Raw genomic sequence first — 19,078 nt, 5'->3', positions numbered from 1 at the left:
ACCTACAGCACGCAAGCCAATTTCTAATGGCACGCTGGAGCCTGCCAGGACTCTAGCATGCCATTAAAAATCCTGCCCAGCCCACTCTCCTCTGCCCTCCGCTCGGGCAGGGAGCAGAAGCATAGCCGTGTGCATGGGGTGGGCAAGTGGCCCCACTCTCCCGGCGCGGCAAGCCGCGGGGTCCACACTCCCGGGCCGGAGCACTGGCCGAGCGCAGCACTTTGGGGGTCATGGCTGCATGCTGTCGCAGGGCAGCGTTTGGCTCTGCGGGGAGACAAATGCTCCCCCCTCCACTGGAGCCATGCCGCCCTGTGCGCTCCCACGGGGCAGTGTTTGGCTCTGCAGGGAGGGAAAAGACGCTCCCTGCTCAACTGGAGCTCTGTCGCCACATGCGCAGCACTCTGAGTGGCGGGGCTGTGTACTCCCGCGCAGCAGCATATCTGGCTCTGCGTGGAGCCTCATGGTAAGGGGTCCAAGGCTGGGGGGGTTGGGTAAGGGGTGGGGGCAGTCAGAGGGTGGGGAAAGGGTGGGTTGGGATTGCAGGGGGGGTGGTGGTTGGGGCGGGGGGTTTCTGGAGGGGGCAGTAAGGGAGTGGGGGTGAGGTTAGATGGGGCATGGGAGTCCCGGGGTCTGTCAGGGGGCGGGGGACGGATATGGGTCAGGGCAGTCAGGAGACCGGGAGCAAGGAGGGTCGGGGGGGGCAGTATGAGTCGGGAGTTCTGGGGGGGGTGTCAGGAGGCAGGGATGTGGAGATGGGGTGGGGCAGGCAGGGAGCGGGGGTGGGTTGGATGGGTCGGGAGTTCTGGGGGTCCTGTCAGGGGGCAGGGAGTGGTTGGATAGGCATGGGAGTCCTAGGGATATGGCTGGGGGTGGGGGTGTGGATAAGGGTCGGGGCAGTCAGGGGACAGGTACGGGGCAGTCAGGGGACAAGCAACAGGGAGGCTTAGATATGGGGTGGGGTCCTGGGAAGCAGTTGGGGGCGCGGTCCCAGGAGGGGGTATTCAGGGAACAAGGAGAAGGGGGGTTGGGAGTTTGCAGGGGGGCAGTCACTTAGCCCTCTCCTCTGAGCCCTGACCCCCCCCCCCCCACACACACACTCCCTTCCCTCTGCCCCGCACACCCCCCAGGTCCCTGCCCTGAGCCCCGTACCTCCTTCATACACACCCAGCCCTCTGCTTGACTCCTTCATTCCCCCTCTCCCTCAACAACCCTAGCCCTGACTCTGGCACCCCCCTACATACCCAGCCCCCAGCCCTGACTCCAGCCCTCTGCCCTGACTTGCATCCCCACACATCCCCAGTCCCCCCACACCCCAGTCACTCGCCACATCCCCACCACCACCCAGAGCACCAAATGGGAGCTTCTGCACTCCACCCCCACATTCTCACCGGCACCCCTTGCATCAAATGGGAGCTGCCCAGGTAAGTGCCTCACACTTGAACCTCCTGCTCCAACCCTGAGCCCCCTCCCTCATGTTAGCTCCTGGCCCGACCATTCACCCCCAGCCCTGTGCTCAGTGCACTCCCACTCTCAGCTCAGTGCAGAGAGAAGAAGAGAATGGCCAGAACCATGGAGAAGGTAAGTACCCACTGTATGTGGGGAGGGCCAGGACCCCATACTGGCAGCGGGCTGAGTGGATCTGGCAGCCGGGATCCCAGCTGGCAAGAGCCGGCGGATGGAACCCCTGAGTGGCAGTGGGCTGAGCCACTCAGCCCACTGCCGGTCTGGGGTCCCAGCTGCTGGCCCGCACAGCCCACTGCTGGTCTGGGGTTCTGGCTGCCGGACCCTTGCCAGCCGGGGTTCTGGTCACAGGCCTCACTCAGGCCACTGCCGGCCTAGATGAACAGAACCCCAGACCAGCAGCGGGCTGAGTGGGCCGGCGGCATAAGATCAACATTTTAATTTCCTTTTAAATTAAGCTTCTTAAACATTTGGAAAATCTTGGTTTATTTTTACAATACAACACTAGTTTAATTATATAATATATAGAGTTATAGAGAGAGACCTCCTAAAAACATTAAAATGTATTACCAGCACGCAAAACCTTACATTAGAGTGAATAAATGAAGACTCAGCACACCGCTTCTGAAAGGTTGCTGACCCCTGCTGTAGTATTACAGAACCACAGTAGAGACTATGAGAAGCTCCTGAAAGGAGCACTCTTCCAAGTGTCCCCAGAATGTTGGGGAGTGTGGGAGAAGAGGCTGCCAGCAGCAACGACAAGCCATTGCTAGGTGCACGAAGCTGCTATTTGCACTGGCAGTAAGGGCTTGCAGGAGTCAGAAGCAGATAGAGTATCTGGAAGCACAGAGGCATCTGTGTTTAGATAATGTTACTATGGGTATGGCTACACTTACATTTATGCAGTGCTGGGAGTTACAGCTGTGTTCGTACAGCTGTGTAGGGCCAGCGCTGCAGTGTGGCCACACTGACCAGCTACCAGCGCTGCAGTGTGGCCACATTTGCAGCGCTGCTGGGAGTGGTGCATTGTGGGCAACTATCCCACAGAGCACCTCGTCCCATTTTGGCGCTGTGGCTTGTGGGAAGGGGATGGAAGGGTGCGGGCCTTTCCGCTTCCTGTTCCAAAGCCTCGTGGTGCTTTGCTACACATTCCAAGCAGTTTGGCGGCACTGTGAGTCTGCAGCGCGATTTCTGTTACAAATGGAGCCCAAGCTGCTGAGGACCTTGCTGATGAATGTTGCCAGCACATCACGCATGGCAGTGGAGCTATTCCTTCAGCTCCAAAGTGACAGTGAGGAGTCAGACAATGATATTGATTCGCCTGACGCTCATGACACTAAATTGCTTGTGGCAGTAACGGACGTGCTCAGCACCATGGAACGCCACCTTTGGGCTCGGGAAATGAGCACTGAGTGGTGGGATCACATCGTCCTGCAAGCCTGGGATGACGAGCAGTGGCTGCAGAACTTTCGGATGAGAAAAGGCACTTTCATGGGACTGTGTGATGAGCTCGCCCCTACCCTGCGGCGCAGGGACATGAGATTGAGAGCTGCCCTGCCAGTGGAGAAGCGGGTGGCTATTGCAATCTGGAAGCTGGCAACTCCAGACAGCTACCGATCGGTGGCGAACCAGTTTGGAGTGGGAAAGTCGACCATTGGAATAGTGTTGATGCAAGTTTGCATAGCCATTAATCGCACCCTGCTAAGAAGAACTGTGACTCTGGGGAACGTGCAGGACATTGTGGATGGCTTTGCACAAATGGGTTTCCCTAACTGTGGAGGGGCAATAGATGGGACACATATTCCTATTCTGGCACCACCCCACCTGGCATCAGAGTACATTAATCGCAAGGGGTATTTCTCTGTGGTTCTCCAAGCGCTTGTGGATCACCGTGGGCGTTTCACTGACATTTACTCAGGACGGCCTGGAAAGGTGCATGATGCACGCATCTTTCGGAACAGTGCCCTGTTCAGGAAGCTGATGGCCGGGACTTTTTTCCCAGACCACAAGATCACAGTAGGGGACGTCGAAATGCCCACTGTGATCCTTGGAGACCCCGCTTACCCCTTAATGCCATGGCTCATGAAACCATATACAGGGAAGCTTGACAGGAGCAAGGACCGGTTCAACTACAGGCTGAGCCGGTGCAGAATGACTGTGGAGTGTGCTTTTGGCCGTTTAAAGGCGCGCTGGAGGTGTTTCTACAGGAAGCTAGATTTGGGGGAAAGCAGCATCTCCGCTGTTATATCCGTGTGCTGTACCCTCCATAATATTTATGGAGGGAAGGGTGAAAGATTCAGTGAGGAATGGGCCTCCGAGGTTCGACGCCTAGAGGCTGAATTTGCACAGCCAGAGAGCAGGGCTACCAGAGAGGCCCAGCAAAGAGCTTCAAGGATTAGGGATGCCTTAAGGGAGCAATTTGATGTTGAAAGCCAACAGTAATGTTTGGTGCCTTTGCTGTGCCCGTTTTTCCCTTGAGGTACAGTATTTATCACTTTCTTCAATAATAAAAAATGTTTTATAAGCCAAGAAATCATTTATTCAAAATACAGTACATAAAAGGGCAGGGGAGTAGGGTGGTGGACTGTACATTCAGAGGTATGAATATGTCCTGCTTGGATTGCTGTTCAATGCTTGCTGCACTTCAGGATTAATATGCTTCATCGTGATGGGGGTTGAGTGCATAGGGTAAGGGTTGTAGTTATCAGGGCTGGTAGGTGATCGTACAGGTGTTGGGGGCAGCTGGGGGTGGTAAGAAACAGGCTGCTGGAGAAAGGTGTTTTGTGCAAATACTGGGGAACAAGAGAGAGAGCTTTGGGAGGGGTGGGGGTTACCACAGTACTGATCTGCCTGCATGGCAACGAGAGACTGCATACAGTCAGTTTAGCGAGCCAGGAGGCTTATCAGCTGCTTCGTGCTTTTCTTGGTAGCCAATTCCTTTCTCCTGCTTTGTGTTTGCCTCCACTCATGCATTTTCTCTCTCCATTCCTGCATCTTCTTACTCTCTCTGGCGTACTGATTCATAACTGCTTTGATCAAATCTTCTTTTGATTTTCAAGGATTTTTCCTCAAGTTCTGTAACTGTCGGGCAGGTGGTGATAGTGCTGGATTATTCAAGGTCACTTAAAAAAACAAATAGAAATATTTAATACACAGAGGCTACATTGTTTATTATCACACAGTGAAGGAGTTTGTAGACTTTTTGTAGCATCATTCCCACATACCTAACATAGCACAGAGAGGCCACGGCAGCGAAGGCATGGCAAGCAATGGGGTGAGTGTTTCTGCTGCGACTTCACCTAGGAAGGGGAACTGCCTGAGGGCTCACTGGGGTTTCTGTGCACTGGGGAAAGCAGAGAGCAGAGACCTGGGGACCTGCACTGGGGAAAGCAGAGAGCAGGGACTTTGGGAACTGCACTGGGGAAAGCAGAGAGCAAGGACCTGCACTGAACACTATCCCTACATTCTCAACAGGGTTTTCTACTGCCAGATATATCACTGCTGCGTGTTACCTGGCAAGAGAGGGAGGATCTTCTACAGAAATGTGGATTCCGCCCTGGTCCCTATGCAGCTTCCCTGTGTGCAGCAATGGTCCCCCCACCCCTCGCGGCACAGTGGTGCGGACGAGTTAGCCTGACCGGGACAAGGACCACGGTGGCTCTCCCTATAAACTTGCGCAAGCACATTGCTCACACTCTGGCTGCAACTTTTCAAGAGATTACCAAGGCCGATTACAGAGACGTGATAGACCAAATCAATGGGCTATTCCACATTTAGGCATGCATGCAGGCAGTCGTAACCCCCACCCTCCTCTCCCAAAACATTTCCATCCTAAAAATAAAATCTGCTTACCGGGAACACGCTCCTCTGCTTCTTCTTCACCAACAAGTTCCAGCTGCTGCGACTGGCTAGCCTCCTCCTGGCTTGAGAAGAGCTCCTGGCTGCATGACTCCTGGGACTCCGGGGTGTCTCCCTCCACCCCAGCAGCCTCACTCTCGGCTTCCTCTACACCCTCCCCCACTTCTCCCTGCTCTGAACTCTCCATCGTGCTCCTCGGATTGGCAGTGGGGTCACACCCAAGTATGGCATCCAGCTCCTTGTAAAAACGGCAGGTCGTGGGGGCAGCTCCTGAGCGGCAATTTCCCTCATGGGCTTTGCAATAGGCACTGCGCAGCTCTTTTACTTTTACCCTGCACTGCAACCCGTCCCGTTCATGGCCTCTTAGCAGCAAGGACTTTGATATCTGCCCATAGGTATCATAATTTCTATGGCTGGAGCGCAGCTGTGATTGCACAGCTTCCTCACCCCAAACACTGATGAGGTCCTGCAGCTCTGAAGTGTTCCATGCTGGGGCTCGTTTGGGGCGTAGAGGCATGGTCACTGATTGATTGATTGATTGCACTCCACACCTGGCTGAGCAAACAGGAAGGGGATTTTTAAAATTCCCAGGGCATTTAAAGGGGGGGGGTCACCTGAGCCCAGGGCAGTGGAGTGTGAAACGATGAGCAGAGTAGCTGAAAAGGTATGCTGGAATACCTCCTAATACCATGGAGGCCAATAAAAGCACTGTTGGTGTCCACACTTGATGACCAATGCTGCATCACCAGCGCTGGAATCGCTACACCCGAGGCAGACCAGGTGTACAGCCAGCGCTGCAACCAGGGAGTTGCAGCACTGGCTGTGCTTTGCAAGTGTGGACACAGACTGAGTTGCAGCGCTGTAACTCCATCACCAGCGTTGCAACTCTCCAGTGTAGCCATGGCCTATGTCCCCAGCCAGGACAATCCACTTAGTGAATGGAGCAGTTCTAGCCCTCAGCAAAGCTGAAGGAAGACTCTCCTCCTAGAGTGGAAGAGGTTTAGGCTCTCTTTATAGTCTCTAGAGGGTGTCTGATGCAGATACTACAAGGAATGACAGATCAGGAAGGCGGCTTGGGAAGAAGTTTTGTCCCACGCTTTGTCCCTGGGGATCAAATTCCACTCTGCAGAGCTGTCATGGCTAGAGCCCAGAACAGCGCTCTAAAGCCACGACTGCTAGTGACATCAATCCACTCCTTCTGAAACAGCTAGGGACTCTCCTGCCCCTGAAGGGAATGTTTGCTGCTCAAAAACTTCTACCTTTGCCCCAAAGGGAACAACTCAAGCCTTCAGATATCAGCTCCAGCGCTGCCTCCAAGCCATCCGCAATGGCTCAACACAAATAACTTTAGCTCTCCTCTGGGTCCAGCCCTCCAGGAACAGATGTAAACAAAGTACCTAAGATTTCCAGACCAGAGTTATGCATCCTGGGAACTGTATACAAAACTTCCCTGGGATGTTTTAGAGCTGGGATCACTGTGCAAACATAAACTTTGCTAATCTTAGTTCTAAGTAAAGTATGAACCTGACCAAAGGAAACAAGAGGACCTGAGGGGGTGAAAGACTGTACTTGCACATTCAGGGTGAGAAACATGCAATACAGATCTGGCAGGCACCTTATGTCTATGGTAAGAGCAACAGTGTGAGCAGCAAAAGGAGTCTTGGTTAAGGTTTTGCACGCAAGACAGCAAGTTTACTAAGACAAATCTACAAGTATTAAATGTGGTCCTGGAAGAGTTCTGAGCACCATCCCACAGGCATTTCATTGCTGCATGGACATACCTTAAGTGACTACAGGAAGCCTAACACAACTTGAGGCAGGAAGACCAAATGAAACACTAAACACTGGCAAGTTACAGACATGGCATCATTTATACACTTTTTGCCAGATTAATTAGATAAGCTGTTAGCAGGTACATTCTGATTGGAGAAAACAACTATGTGATGATGTGACGAAGTAGGCTTTAATTCATCTTGTTATGTTGCATTAGAGTCTTACTATCCTATACTAACACTATGTGTACCTCTGTTTCCCTGTGTACTGCACCAATATTTCAGCGGTGGGAATTGGGTGTGTGATTTTTACTGACGCCCTTGGGGCAGGTGAGGTTGCCCAGCAGTCTTCACACGTGCTATGGCGGTGCCCTTTGTAACCTGAGACCCAGGAGGGGGGTGCACCCAGGTTACAACTTTTGCCCAGGAAGCAGGACAAAGAGGAGAGGAAGATCAACGGGCGTGCCGGGAGGCAGATCGCTGGAAGTTGGGCAGTCTGCTTGGGGGACTGGAAAAGGGGGAGTCCAGGCCATATGGTCAAAGACTCCCCAAGATGGACTTGGCTGAAAGTTACTGACTTATGTGCTAACAAGTTCTGTCCTATGCTGTGTTCCTGTCAACTAATAAACCTTCTGTTCTACATGCTGGATGAGAGACACTGCTGATTGCAGGAGTTAGAGTGCAGGGCCTTCTGGCTTCCCCAGGAGCCCTGCCCAGGTGGACTCGCTGTGGGAAGCACACAGTGTGGAAAGGGATGCTGAATGCTCCAAGGTCAGACCCAGGACGGTGGAATCTGGGTAAGCTTCTTGCCCTGGAAACCGTACGCTCAGAAAGAGGAGGCATGCTTCCCCAGAGTCCTGACCAGCTTCACATGGAGTAGTTCCAGAGCATTGCCGCGGTGACTCTGTGACAACTAGTGAAAGCTGAGGGATAAACTGTGCCCCGTGGACAGAGCATCCTGCAGTGACTGGGGAGCAGTAGAATGAAGGGGGATTAGCAAGAGCCAGGTATGCTGAAGGCTCAGAGAGGTGCAGTTCCAGGAGGTGGAGGAGCTATGACTTAACCCCAAGAGTGGATCCCCGAGAAGGGCTGTCGCACTGAAGGGCTTCCAACTGGGGGAGCTGAGAGAGCACAGGTCTACAAGTCCGTGACCACTTGGGAACAGTGTGGAGATGGCCTATCATCTCCTCCTTAAGAATGACATTGTAAAACTGTGCAGAGAGAGAGAGAGAGAGAGAGAGAGAGAGAGGCCCGTGCACTGGGAGATTCACCAAGGCACAGCTGATTGCTCGGTTGGAAGAGAATGATCACTCTAAGGAGCAGGTTTGTGACTGGGCTGGGAGCAGCCAGGCAGCCCCAGGGGTCACCCCAGCCACTGACCCAACTAGGGCCACAGGAGGGGCTGAAAGCAGCCAGGCGATCCCAGGACCCACCTACCCGACACCAGCAGGGGATCTTCACAGCTGTGTTCCCCATCGGTGCAGCTGAAATGGTTGGAGTTGGAAATGGAACTGACACTGAAAGAGCTGGAGGACCATGAGAAGGAACAGGAGAACCATGAGAGACAGACAGAGGCAGCATGAACTGGTGATGGAGGAACTGAGAAGCAAGGGGACCCCTGCTGGAGTGAATGGAGATGGGTCCAAGGTAGCTAAGCCCGCAGGGAACTCAGATATAAAAGTGCTGCCTCAGTTTAAGGAGAGAGATGATATAGATGCCTTTCTCACTGCCTTTGAGAAGGCCTGCAATGTGCACCAGGTTGACTCTGCAGACAGACTTAGACATCTCACCCCCTTACTGGGTCCCAAGGACATAGGGATGTTCAGCCAGATGGATGGGGTGGTAGCAGGGGACTATGAACTGTTCAAACAAGCCCTGCTCTGCAAGTTTGAGCTGACCCCCAAGGCATACAGGAAAAGGATCTGGAGCATGCAGAAGACCCAGGGGATGACCTTTCTGGAACTGGCCACCCTGATGGGGGAATACATCCACAAGTGGGTGAATGGGGCCAGGGCCCAGACAAAGGAGGACGTGATTGAACTGGTGGGGCTGGAGCAACTATATTAACTCTGTCCCCCTGACCTTAGGATATGACTGGTGTACAAGAGGCTGAAGGACCTGCACTGCACAGGGCTGCTAGCTGACAAGCTTGTAGACGGCAGGTTGGGATATGGAATGGAATCCCAGGGGGACAGGCCCACATCAGTGCAGAAGGGGGGGTCACCCAGGAGCTTCCCAGAAGGGAGACTCTGATAAATCTCTCCCGAGAGGCATAGCCAATACCAGAGCTGGCTGACCAATCCCAGGGGACCAACAGGACCTGAGGTATAGTTACTGTGGACAGAGAGGCCACAGATGGGCCCAGTGCCAAAAGCTCAGGGACAGGATGAGCAAACCGAACCCCGAAAGGGTTAACTAGGCAGGAGCCCAGCTGGAGGAGGGGCTGGTTCCCCAGGCAGGAGGAACTAGCAGTTTAGCAATGGCCCAAGAAGGAGGAGTCTCCCAGGCCAGCTCCTCGGGGAGGCTTGATGCTCCGGATTCAAAGTTCTTAGTCTGCAGGGTGGGACAGCCCCTGAAGAGCGAGTGCCTCATTCCCCTGGAGGTGGATGGAAGCAGGTCATTGGGTACTGGGACACAGGCGCTGAGGTGATGCTGGCCTGAGGTGGTGGCCCCAGACCAGGTGGTGCCCAACATCTACCTGACCCTGACAGGCATGTGCGGGCCCCCTGTTTAAGGTACTCGTGGTGAGGGTACGTCTGAAATGGGGGGCCAAGGAGGACCTCAAATATGTGGGGGTGCACCATCAGTTGCCAACCGAGATGCTGATGGGGGGTAGTCTGGAAGATTGGCCGGGCAGCCCCGAGAGCATGCTAGTCATTACCCATGGCCAGAGCCAGCAAAGGGCACTCTTCCCTGACACCAGGGGAGAGGAGGTACCTTGCAGGGGGCCCAGGACCCTACCCTGGCAAGAAGGGAGCCCACTGAGGACAGGACTTGGCAGGGCTATGGCCTCGGACCCAGATAGTGAGAGAGAGGAGATCCCCATCCCTTCCCCAGTCACTGAATTCCAGGCCGAGCTGCAGAAGGATCTCTCCTTAGAGAAGCTGAGGGAATTTGCTGGCCATAGCACAGCAAAACCCCTGGGGGAAGGCTGCCGGGAAAGATTCCTGTGGGAGAAGGGATTCTTGTACCCGGAATGGACTCCTCAAGGAGAAGAGGAACAGTGGGGGATCAGAAGGCAGCTGGTGGTCCCTCAGAAGAACTGCTGGAGGCTACTGTATCCGGCCCATGATGCCCCTTTCTCGGGACACCAGGGAACCCAGCACACCAGACAGAGGCTGTTACAGAACTTTAATTATCCTGGGGTCTTTGATGCCATCCAGCAGTATTGCAGGTCCTGCAACTCCTGCCAGAAGGTGGGGAAGGTCCGAGACAAGGGGAAAGCAGCTTTGAAGCCCCTGCCCATCATAGAAGAGCTTTTTCAGAAGGTGGCCATGGACACAGTGGGCCCCCCCTCAGCAAGGCAACTCAGACAGGGAAAAAATACATTCTCGTAGTGGTAGATTTCGCTACTCGCTATCCCAAGGCAGTGACTCTGTGCTCTGTTGAGGCAGACACCTGTGGCAGACGCACTGCTAAACATTTTCAGCAGCGGGTTCCCCAATGAGGTCCTTACAGACCAGAGCTCCAATTTGATGTCAACCCTGCTCCGATACTTGTGGCAGAAGTGTGGGGTCGAACACACCTGGGCCGTGGTGTATCACCCTCAGTCCAACAGACTGGTGGAGAGATTCAATGGAACTCTAAAGATGATGCTGAAAACTTTTATGAACCAGCACCTGCAGGACCGGGACAAATATTTAACCCCACCTGCTGTTTGCATACCAGGAAGTGCCCCAGGAATCTACAGGGTTCTCTACTTTTGAGTTGCTGTATGGGAGGAGTGTGATGGGACCCCTGGACTTGATGAGGGACGAGTGGAAGGCGTCTCCCAATGGAGATTCAGAGGTGAAGTATGTACTGACTTCCCAGAAAAAGCTCACTGAGCTCATGGATTTGGCCAGGGAGAATCTAGCCAGGGCCCAAGGGCAGCAGAAGGTCTGGTATGACTGCTCAGCGCATGCCCGCTCCTATGCCACCGCGGACCAGGTGATGGTTCTCATTCCTATGAGAAAGGACAAACTACAAGCTGCCTGGGATGGGCCCTTTAAGGTCATCGAGCAGCTGAATGAGGTGAACTATGTGGTGGAACTGTCTAATCGGGCTCACTGCCACCGGGTGTACCATGTCAACATGATGAAGCTGTAGCTTGACAAGGAGAATTTGGTTCTGGTTGTGTGTGGCCAGTGGGAGGAGCAGGGAGATGATCCTTCGGTGGATCTATTCCCTGAGACAGGCGCCGGCCCCTTGCTGGAATCAATTCCCTTCTCTGACAGCTAACCTCTGCCCAGCAGGCAGAGATCCAAGAGGTGCTGGGTTCAAACCAGCAGCTGTTCTCCAACCGGTCTGAGCTCACTAGCCTTGCTGTCCACCAGGTGGAGACAGAAGCACACCCTCCTGTAAGATGCTCCCTCTTCTAGATCACTGGGAAAACAGCCTAGGACCTGGAGAAAGAGAGGTCAAGGACATGCTGGCTTTAGGGGTGAACCAGCCATCCTCCAGCCCTTGGGCCTCTCCCATAGTGTTGGTCCCCAAGAACAGGTCAATCCGGTTGTGTGTGGACTACAGGAAGCTTAATGCCATCACCAAGTTCGATGCCTACCCCATGCCTAGGCCTGACAAGCTAGGAGGGCTCATTATCTCACCACTATGGATCTCACCAAGGGCTACTGGCAAATACCTTTGGATCCGGATGACAGGCTGAAATCTGCTTTTATCCCCTCTCTGGGGCTATAAGGTTCCTGGTCCTACCTTTCTGCGTAAAGAAGCACCTGCCACCTTCCAGTGCATGGTGGACCAGTTACTCAAGGGGATGGAGAATTTTGCCCTAGTGTATATTGATGATATCAGTGTTTTTAGCTAGACCTGGGAGGACCATGTGTCCCAGGTTAAACAAGTGCTCAACCGGCTCCAGGATGCAGGACTGACTATAAAAGCTGGGAAGTTCAAGAGGGGGCTGGCAGAAGTATCATACCTGGGCCACAAGGTGGGGAGCAACTGCCTAAAGCCAGAGCTGGCCAAGGTGGAGGCAATCAGAGATCGGCCCACTCCCCAGACTAAGAAACAGGTCCAGGCTTTTATCGAGATGGCAGGCTACTACCAGAGGTTTGTGCCTCACTTTAGCTCCATAGCTGCCCCCATCACTGAGCTATGCAAGAAGGGTAAGCCAGATAAGGTGGTCTGGACCAAGCAGTGCCAGAGGGCTCTCTGTGCTCTGAAGGTCAAGGATCCAGTGCTGGTAAACCAGACTTTGACAAGCCCTTTATGGTGCTGACTGACGCCTCAGACACTGGACTGGGTGCAGTGCTGATGCAAGTTAATGAGAAGGGGGAGAGATACCCCATCATATACCTGAGCAAGATGATGCTTTCCTGGGAGCAGAACTATGCGGACATAGAGAAGGAATGCCTGGTCATGGTGTGGGCCCTTAAAAGCTGCAACCATATCTATTTGGGCAGCGCTTCACTGTGTACACTGACCACTAACCCAGATGAAAGGGACTAATGACAAGCTCCTGAGGTGGAGTCTCCAGCTTCAGAATTATGACACAGAGGTGGTCCATGTTAAGGGGAGTGCCAACATAATAGCAGATGTTTTGTCCCGGAGAGCGGGGCCAGAACTTCCCCAGGCCACTGGACCTGCCGGGGGAGGGGCGGCTAACCTTGCAGCCCCAGCCTCGGAGCTGCTGCAGCAAGGAGAGGCACCCTTACCCCCAGCCCAGGTGCTGTTGCGGGGGGAGAACACCGAGGGAGGTCCTCTCTCCCCGCGGTAGCCCAAAACACCCTTCTGCACCCAAACATCTCATCCCCAGCCCCACAGCAAAGCCTGCACCCCCAGCCGGAGGCCTCATACCATAGCACCCCAACCCTCTGCCTCACCCCAGAGCCAGCACCATCAGCCAGAGCCCTCACACCCCTGAACCTAAACCCTCTGGCCCAGCCCTGAGTCCCCTCTCCACACTCCAAACCCCTTGGCCCCTCCTCTAGCACATGAATTTTGTTATGCGCACCAATATGAAGATGATGTGTCACACATCACCTCCATATTGGTGCACATAAAATTCATTCTGCACATGGGTGGGAAAAGCTAGAGGGAACACTGATCCCAACCCCACAACCAGATCCCTCTGTGGAGCATTATCCCCCAAACACTCAGACCCCCGTTGCTGTGCCCAACCACCTTCACCTGGACCCCCCTGCAGAGTCCCAATACCGTTGCACCCAGAACCTCTCAACAAGCCCCTGTGCAACCAGATCCCCCCTACACACAATCCCCCACTGAGCTGTCCGCACCCAGATTGCCCCACACAGAACCTCAACTCACACCTTGTCTCCCCCCACACTAAGCCCTCCACACTTAGATCTTGCCTTGCTGAGCCAGCCTGCCAACATCTGGTGCACCTGACAGGGCTCTGGGTATTTCTGGGGAAGGCCTGGTCCTTGCTCTGTGTCAGGGCTGGGTGCAGCCTTGCCAGTGAGTCCATGTCGGATGGAGCTATAGAGTGATCTTCCACCTCTGTGCAGCCTGTGCCCTGTGCTTCCCAATACCATGCTGGAGACTCCACATTTATTTGATAAATAAAATTTGCAGAATTTTAAAGCATTGTGCACAGAATTTTTAATTTTTGGTGCAGATTACCCTCATGTGTATCTAACAATATGGCCTTCAACAGCAGATCTCAGCATAGGTGAAGCATGCTCCTTGGCTACCAGTAAGTGGACTAGAGTGAGATGCTATGAGCATACCAGCAATTGGAACACAGGGGGAGTCTCCAGTGTCCAGTGGCTATAGCTCCCCACTTGGTTGAACAGGCAGTTGGAGGGGGAAGATCCAGAGGTTAACAAGTGAGTCTCTCTGGTCTTAGACAAAGGGCCTCCAAAACTCATACCTCAATAGCACATGCAAGAAGCCAGGCAGTCACCACACAGCTAATAGCATTGAGAAGCAACCTAGACAGCACTCAACTCTTCTGAAACAATAAGTGCCACAAGTCACTGCTGCTGCCTCTCTAAAGCATTAGCCAGGGCAATCTAAACCCTCTGCTTGTAGGACTATGCATGTAGCCAGCATCCTGGAAAGTCTCAGGGTGCCCCAGCTACCACAAGTGTTTATCTGGGATTACTGGCTTCCTGAAATCAGGAAAGCTTGTGAGTAGTTTGGCATTCATGGTGCTAATGTAATTAACAGGATCTTGACTTCAGCTCATTCGTGCAGCATTAACCTCCTAATGGAGTTCAATTATGCAGTGCAGGGAAGTAAGATCATTTAAAAATAATTTTAATCTGTTCCCGCCTAAGGCTTCTTCCAGGCAGTTGATGGCATCAGCCATGTCAGCAAGACATGTGCCCGTTCAGGGAAGGCTGGGGCAGCCACTATGAGTGCATGGTTTCAGTGACGTGCCTGACCATCTTCATCCTCACTCAGAGGTATTTATAAATTTGAGAGCTTAGAGTCCTTTTCAAGGATGCACCATTCAGATTTGTTAGGGAATGTCAGCGGTGGTTCGGCCTTCTCTCCACTAAGAGCATCTTGCCTCAGCCATACATGTCTAAGAACCATTAGTGCAAGTGCCCTAGCACAGTGGCTCTTAACCTTTCCAGACTACTGTACCCCTTTCGGGAGTCTGATTTGTCTTGCTTACCCACACGTTTCACCTCACTTAGAAACTACTTGCTTACAAAATCAGACATAAAAATACAAAAAGTATCACAACACACTATTCCTGAAAAATTGCTTACTTTCTCATTATCACATAATTATAAATTAAATCAATTGGAATATAAATATTCTACTTACTTTTCAGTGTATAGTATATAGAGCAGTATAAACACGTAATAGTCTGCATGAAATTTTAGATTGTACTGACTTCACTAGTGCTTTTTATGTAGCCTGTTGTAAAATCTCTCAATGAGCTGATATACCCCCCTGGAAGACCTCTGCATACTGCAGGTTGAGAACCACTGCTCTAGCGCACCTCAAATAGCAGAGAGTGCATTCTCAGGCACACAGGACTCAAGCTATAAAGGGCTTTGCTTCACAGGCCAAAGCCAGCACCTTGAAATTGTACTTGGAAATACACCGGAAGCCAACAATCTAGGACAGGGTTGGGCAAACTCTGGCCCCACAAATGTTTTAATCCAGCCCTTGAGCTCCTGCCAGGGAGTGGGGTTCGGGGCTTGTCCCACTCCGTGTGGCTCCCAGAACAGTGGCATGCCCCCCCTCTGGCTATTATGTATAGGGGCAGCCAGGGGCTCCGCATACTGCCCCCACCCCAAGCGCTGCCCCTGTGCAGGCAGCATGCAGAGCCACACATAGGAGCTGGAGGGGAGACGTCCTGCTGCTTCCGAGTGCTGCTTGAGATAGCCGCTGCCTGGAGCCTGCACTTCTGACCCCTTCCCGCACCTCAACTTCCTGCCCCAGCCCTGATCCCCCTCCCACCCTCCGAACCCCTCAGTCCCAGCCTGGGACACCCTCTTGCACTCCCAACCCCTCATCTGCAGCCCCACATCCCTAGCCAGAGCCCTCCCCCAACCCCAAATTTTGTGAGCATTCGTGGCCCACCATAGAGTTTCCAAACCCAGATGTAGCCCTCGGGCCAAAAAGTTTGCCCATCCCTAATGTAGGAGCATGTTACAGCATAATGTGGCCCCTGTTAGGAAAGCAACTCAACAACTGCTGAAGGTTTCAGCTGGTCTTCCAGGGTCACTTCAGGCAAAGCATATTGCAGCAACTCAAACATGAGAGTGCACTCATGCCACTGCTGCTACCTGGACACCAACAAGCAGGAAGAGCAAACAAGCAAGGCTTGAAAAATTTTGATTATGGGCCTCAACTACAAATTTCCGCAAAATTTAAGTTTCCATTTAAAAATAAATTAAGTTCCAGCCCTTCCATATGGTAGCAAACAGTCTACCGAACAGAAACAGATTGGTCAGCTTCCACCCTACTACTGAGAACTCTGTGAGCAGCAGGAAACTGACATGAATAAAGGTCAGTATCACATCCAGCAGCCTGACAAAGTCCTGAAAAGCAGAGGTACACGACGATTCACAGGGAGGACCCAGAAATGGATGCTTGATGAGAAGCCCCCACACATTTCAAACATCTAGGAATCTCTGGGATGAAGGAGGAAGAGAGCAGGCTCTCCCTTGTCAGCAGCCAGAGAGCTTAGCTGATTTCACACCTTTTGGACAGCTTCTACCTAGGGTCCAACTCAAAACATGGAGCCTAAAGCCAAGTCCAGGGACCATATAAAGCAATGAAGCTTTGCACCCTCCCTCTTCCCAGAAGCTTTCCTATTAGCCTCACATATTCTGGTAGACTTTTCAAGCCCTGCAATACGACCTCGAGCTTGTCAACTTCAGTAATAAAAGTCCGGTAAATCTCTTGCATCTGGAGGCCGCTGGAAGAACAGCTATCACCTGCATCACCATGCGCACTACCCCAACCTCCTAACATTCTCAGCCTTCTCTGAGTTGCCCCTCACAAAGCTCACTCTCATCCATTAAATGGAATAAAAACTGGCTGACATGTCTCAAAGGGCAGCTGTAAAAGGGGAACCACCACCAAGCATGTCTGTTTCCATCGGCATTGGCCCTACACTATTTAACATCCTTTCAATGACCTGGAAGAAAGCAAAATCACCACTGAAAGTTTGCAGATGATGCAGAAAATTGAGAGACTGATAAATAATGAAGAGGACTGGTCAGTGACTCAGCAATCTGGATTGCTTAGTAAACTGGGTGCAAGCAAACAATATGCATTTTAACATGGCTAAATGTAAACGTATACATCTAAGAACACAGAATGTAGGCCATGCTTACTGTTTCCCATGATAAAGTCCATCGTCCTGTGACTCTGAAAAAGATTTTGGAGTCATGGCAAATAATCAGCTAAATACATGCTGTCCATGTGACGTGGTGGCCAAGAGGGCTAATGCAATCCTGGGATGCAACTCTTGGGTAGGAGTAGGGGTTATTTTACCTATGTATTTGGCTCTGGTGAGACAGCTGCTGGAATACTGTGTCCAGTTCTGGGGCCCACGGTTCCAAAAGAGTGTTAATAAATCAAGAGGGTTCAGAGAAGAAGCCATAAGACTTAAAGGATTAGAAAAATCAGCCTTCTAGTGATAGCTCAAGGTGCCCAATCTATTTAGCTTAACAAAGGGTAAGAGACGACTTGGTCAACACTGTCTTGTCCATATGAGGAACAAATATTTAAAGATGGCTCTTCCGTATAGTAGCAAAAGGTCTAACACAATCCAATGGCTGGGAGCTGAAGCTAGACAAATTTAGACTGAAAATAAGGCCTAAATTAACAGAGAGTAATTAACCACTGGAAAAAATTACCACAGGCTGTTGTGGATTCTCCATCACTGACAATTTTTAACTCAAGATTGGACATTTTTCTAAAAGATCTGCCCCAGGAAATGGGCTGGGGATGTTCTCTGGCCTGGGTTATACAGTCAGACTAAATGATCATGATGGTCCCTTCTGGCCTTGGGATCTAGGACTCCAAACCCTGTTCTCCGACAGACAATAGGGAAGCTAATCAACTGCAACCTCAGGGTACAATAAAATATTACTGTAGCGCTATTCATGGACATCACCACAGCCTCTACAGCCTCAAACACACTGAGTGAACCTCCCCCAGGATGCAGCACTTCCCTTTGATTCCTTTCCAAGAACAGAGCCACTCAAACATAAAGCTTGTCCACATGAATATTACCTGGTAGCCGTGGAGCTGCACACAACTGACAGATTCAATACTTGGCTGAGGAGACAGCTTGAATTAAACAGGTTGTTCACCACCAAGAACAGTTCCACAGAGAGGATTCATGTGGACGCTGGTGGGGGTAAAAAACCTCCTCACACACAGCCGCAAGAGGTTTCAGTAACTGATGGGCTGGGCTGACTGGTGTGTACACTGGCACTGTCGCCTCTAACTGTTCGGTGACTATAGGCTTCTTGTGTACCAGGGAGACTACATGGATGACTGAGCCAAAGAAGGTGCTCAGGCACTAACAAGTCGCCTTCCTCAGCACAATCTAAAGCCCAACCAGTTCCATTAGCCTATTAACCTTAGAAGGTGAATGTCTGTGGTTGGAAACTGTTACTCTGCTTTACTTCAGCACCTTAGCTCAGTGGTACGCCTAAGAGACTATGAAGACAGAAGGTGAGGTCCACCTGCAGGGCAAGAGACAATTATAAAACTCCTTCAGGATATTAGCTCCCAGTCTCACCCAATCTCTGCTGGAGGGGCAAGAAGGGGTTAGTAACATCTCCACAGAGGGGAGCTCTGTCCAGAAAGATTTCCAGCAGGAGAAATAAGGCTGACAAGTCAGAAGACCAAGTGTTCCAACAGTTCTAGTAAAGACTGGTGCTGGAGGTTTTATTCTATGCTGAGGGCACAATACGGTGCCACTGCACCTTAATATCAAACTGTGATCTTCCTAGAGAACTCTGGGAGGAGAGTCAGACTTTCATGAAAGAGTAGATAATTTACTCCCCACCATCCACATATGCACTACTATGCTGTTAGTTCCTCATTCATGTTGGTCCCAAAGCAGAAAGCTGTGACAAGACAGCAGGCAGGAAACAGGACTCAGATCTTCTGATCATATGCAGGACGGGAGCAGCTGTCTCTTCTCCCTGGTCAGAGAGCTGCTCCAACTCAGGCTCTATCTGATTAAAGCACGGACTTCTTTTAAGGGTGGGAAGAAGGATAATGGGCAGAGAGGTGATGGATGCATTGAGTACAAACTAACTTCTCCACCCAACACTGAGACAGAATGAAATTAAGCATCTGACAACTTTCCTCCGCGTCTA

The 19,078-nt window shown here is 51.9% G+C and overlaps 2 protein-coding genes across 4 annotated transcripts in view; both read right to left on the bottom strand.

The window, feature by feature from the left end:
* DAG1 (dystroglycan 1) overlaps positions 1-19,078 on the bottom strand; it is a 125,128-nt gene that overhangs the window by 45,478 nt on the left and 60,572 nt on the right. The gene's annotated exons all lie outside the window — the stretch shown is intronic.
* LOC127054269 (zinc finger and SCAN domain-containing protein 29-like) lies at positions 4,003-5,950 on the bottom strand. The gene is made up of 2 exons (XM_050960348.1): positions 5,314-5,950; positions 4,003-4,583 (listed from the first exon to the last, which is right to left on the bottom strand). Exons 1-2 carry the CDS (start codon positions 5,834-5,836, stop codon positions 4,516-4,518), a joined length of 591 nt encoding a protein of 196 aa, XP_050816305.1. The 5' UTR covers positions 5,837-5,950; the 3' UTR covers positions 4,003-4,515.

The sequence above is a fragment of the Gopherus flavomarginatus genome, chromosome 6 (assembly GCF_025201925.1).
Source record: "Gopherus flavomarginatus isolate rGopFla2 chromosome 6, rGopFla2.mat.asm, whole genome shotgun sequence".
NCBI lineage: Eukaryota > Metazoa > Chordata > Testudines > Testudinidae > Gopherus > Gopherus flavomarginatus.
This window is presented reverse-complemented; position numbering and strand designations above follow the sequence as displayed.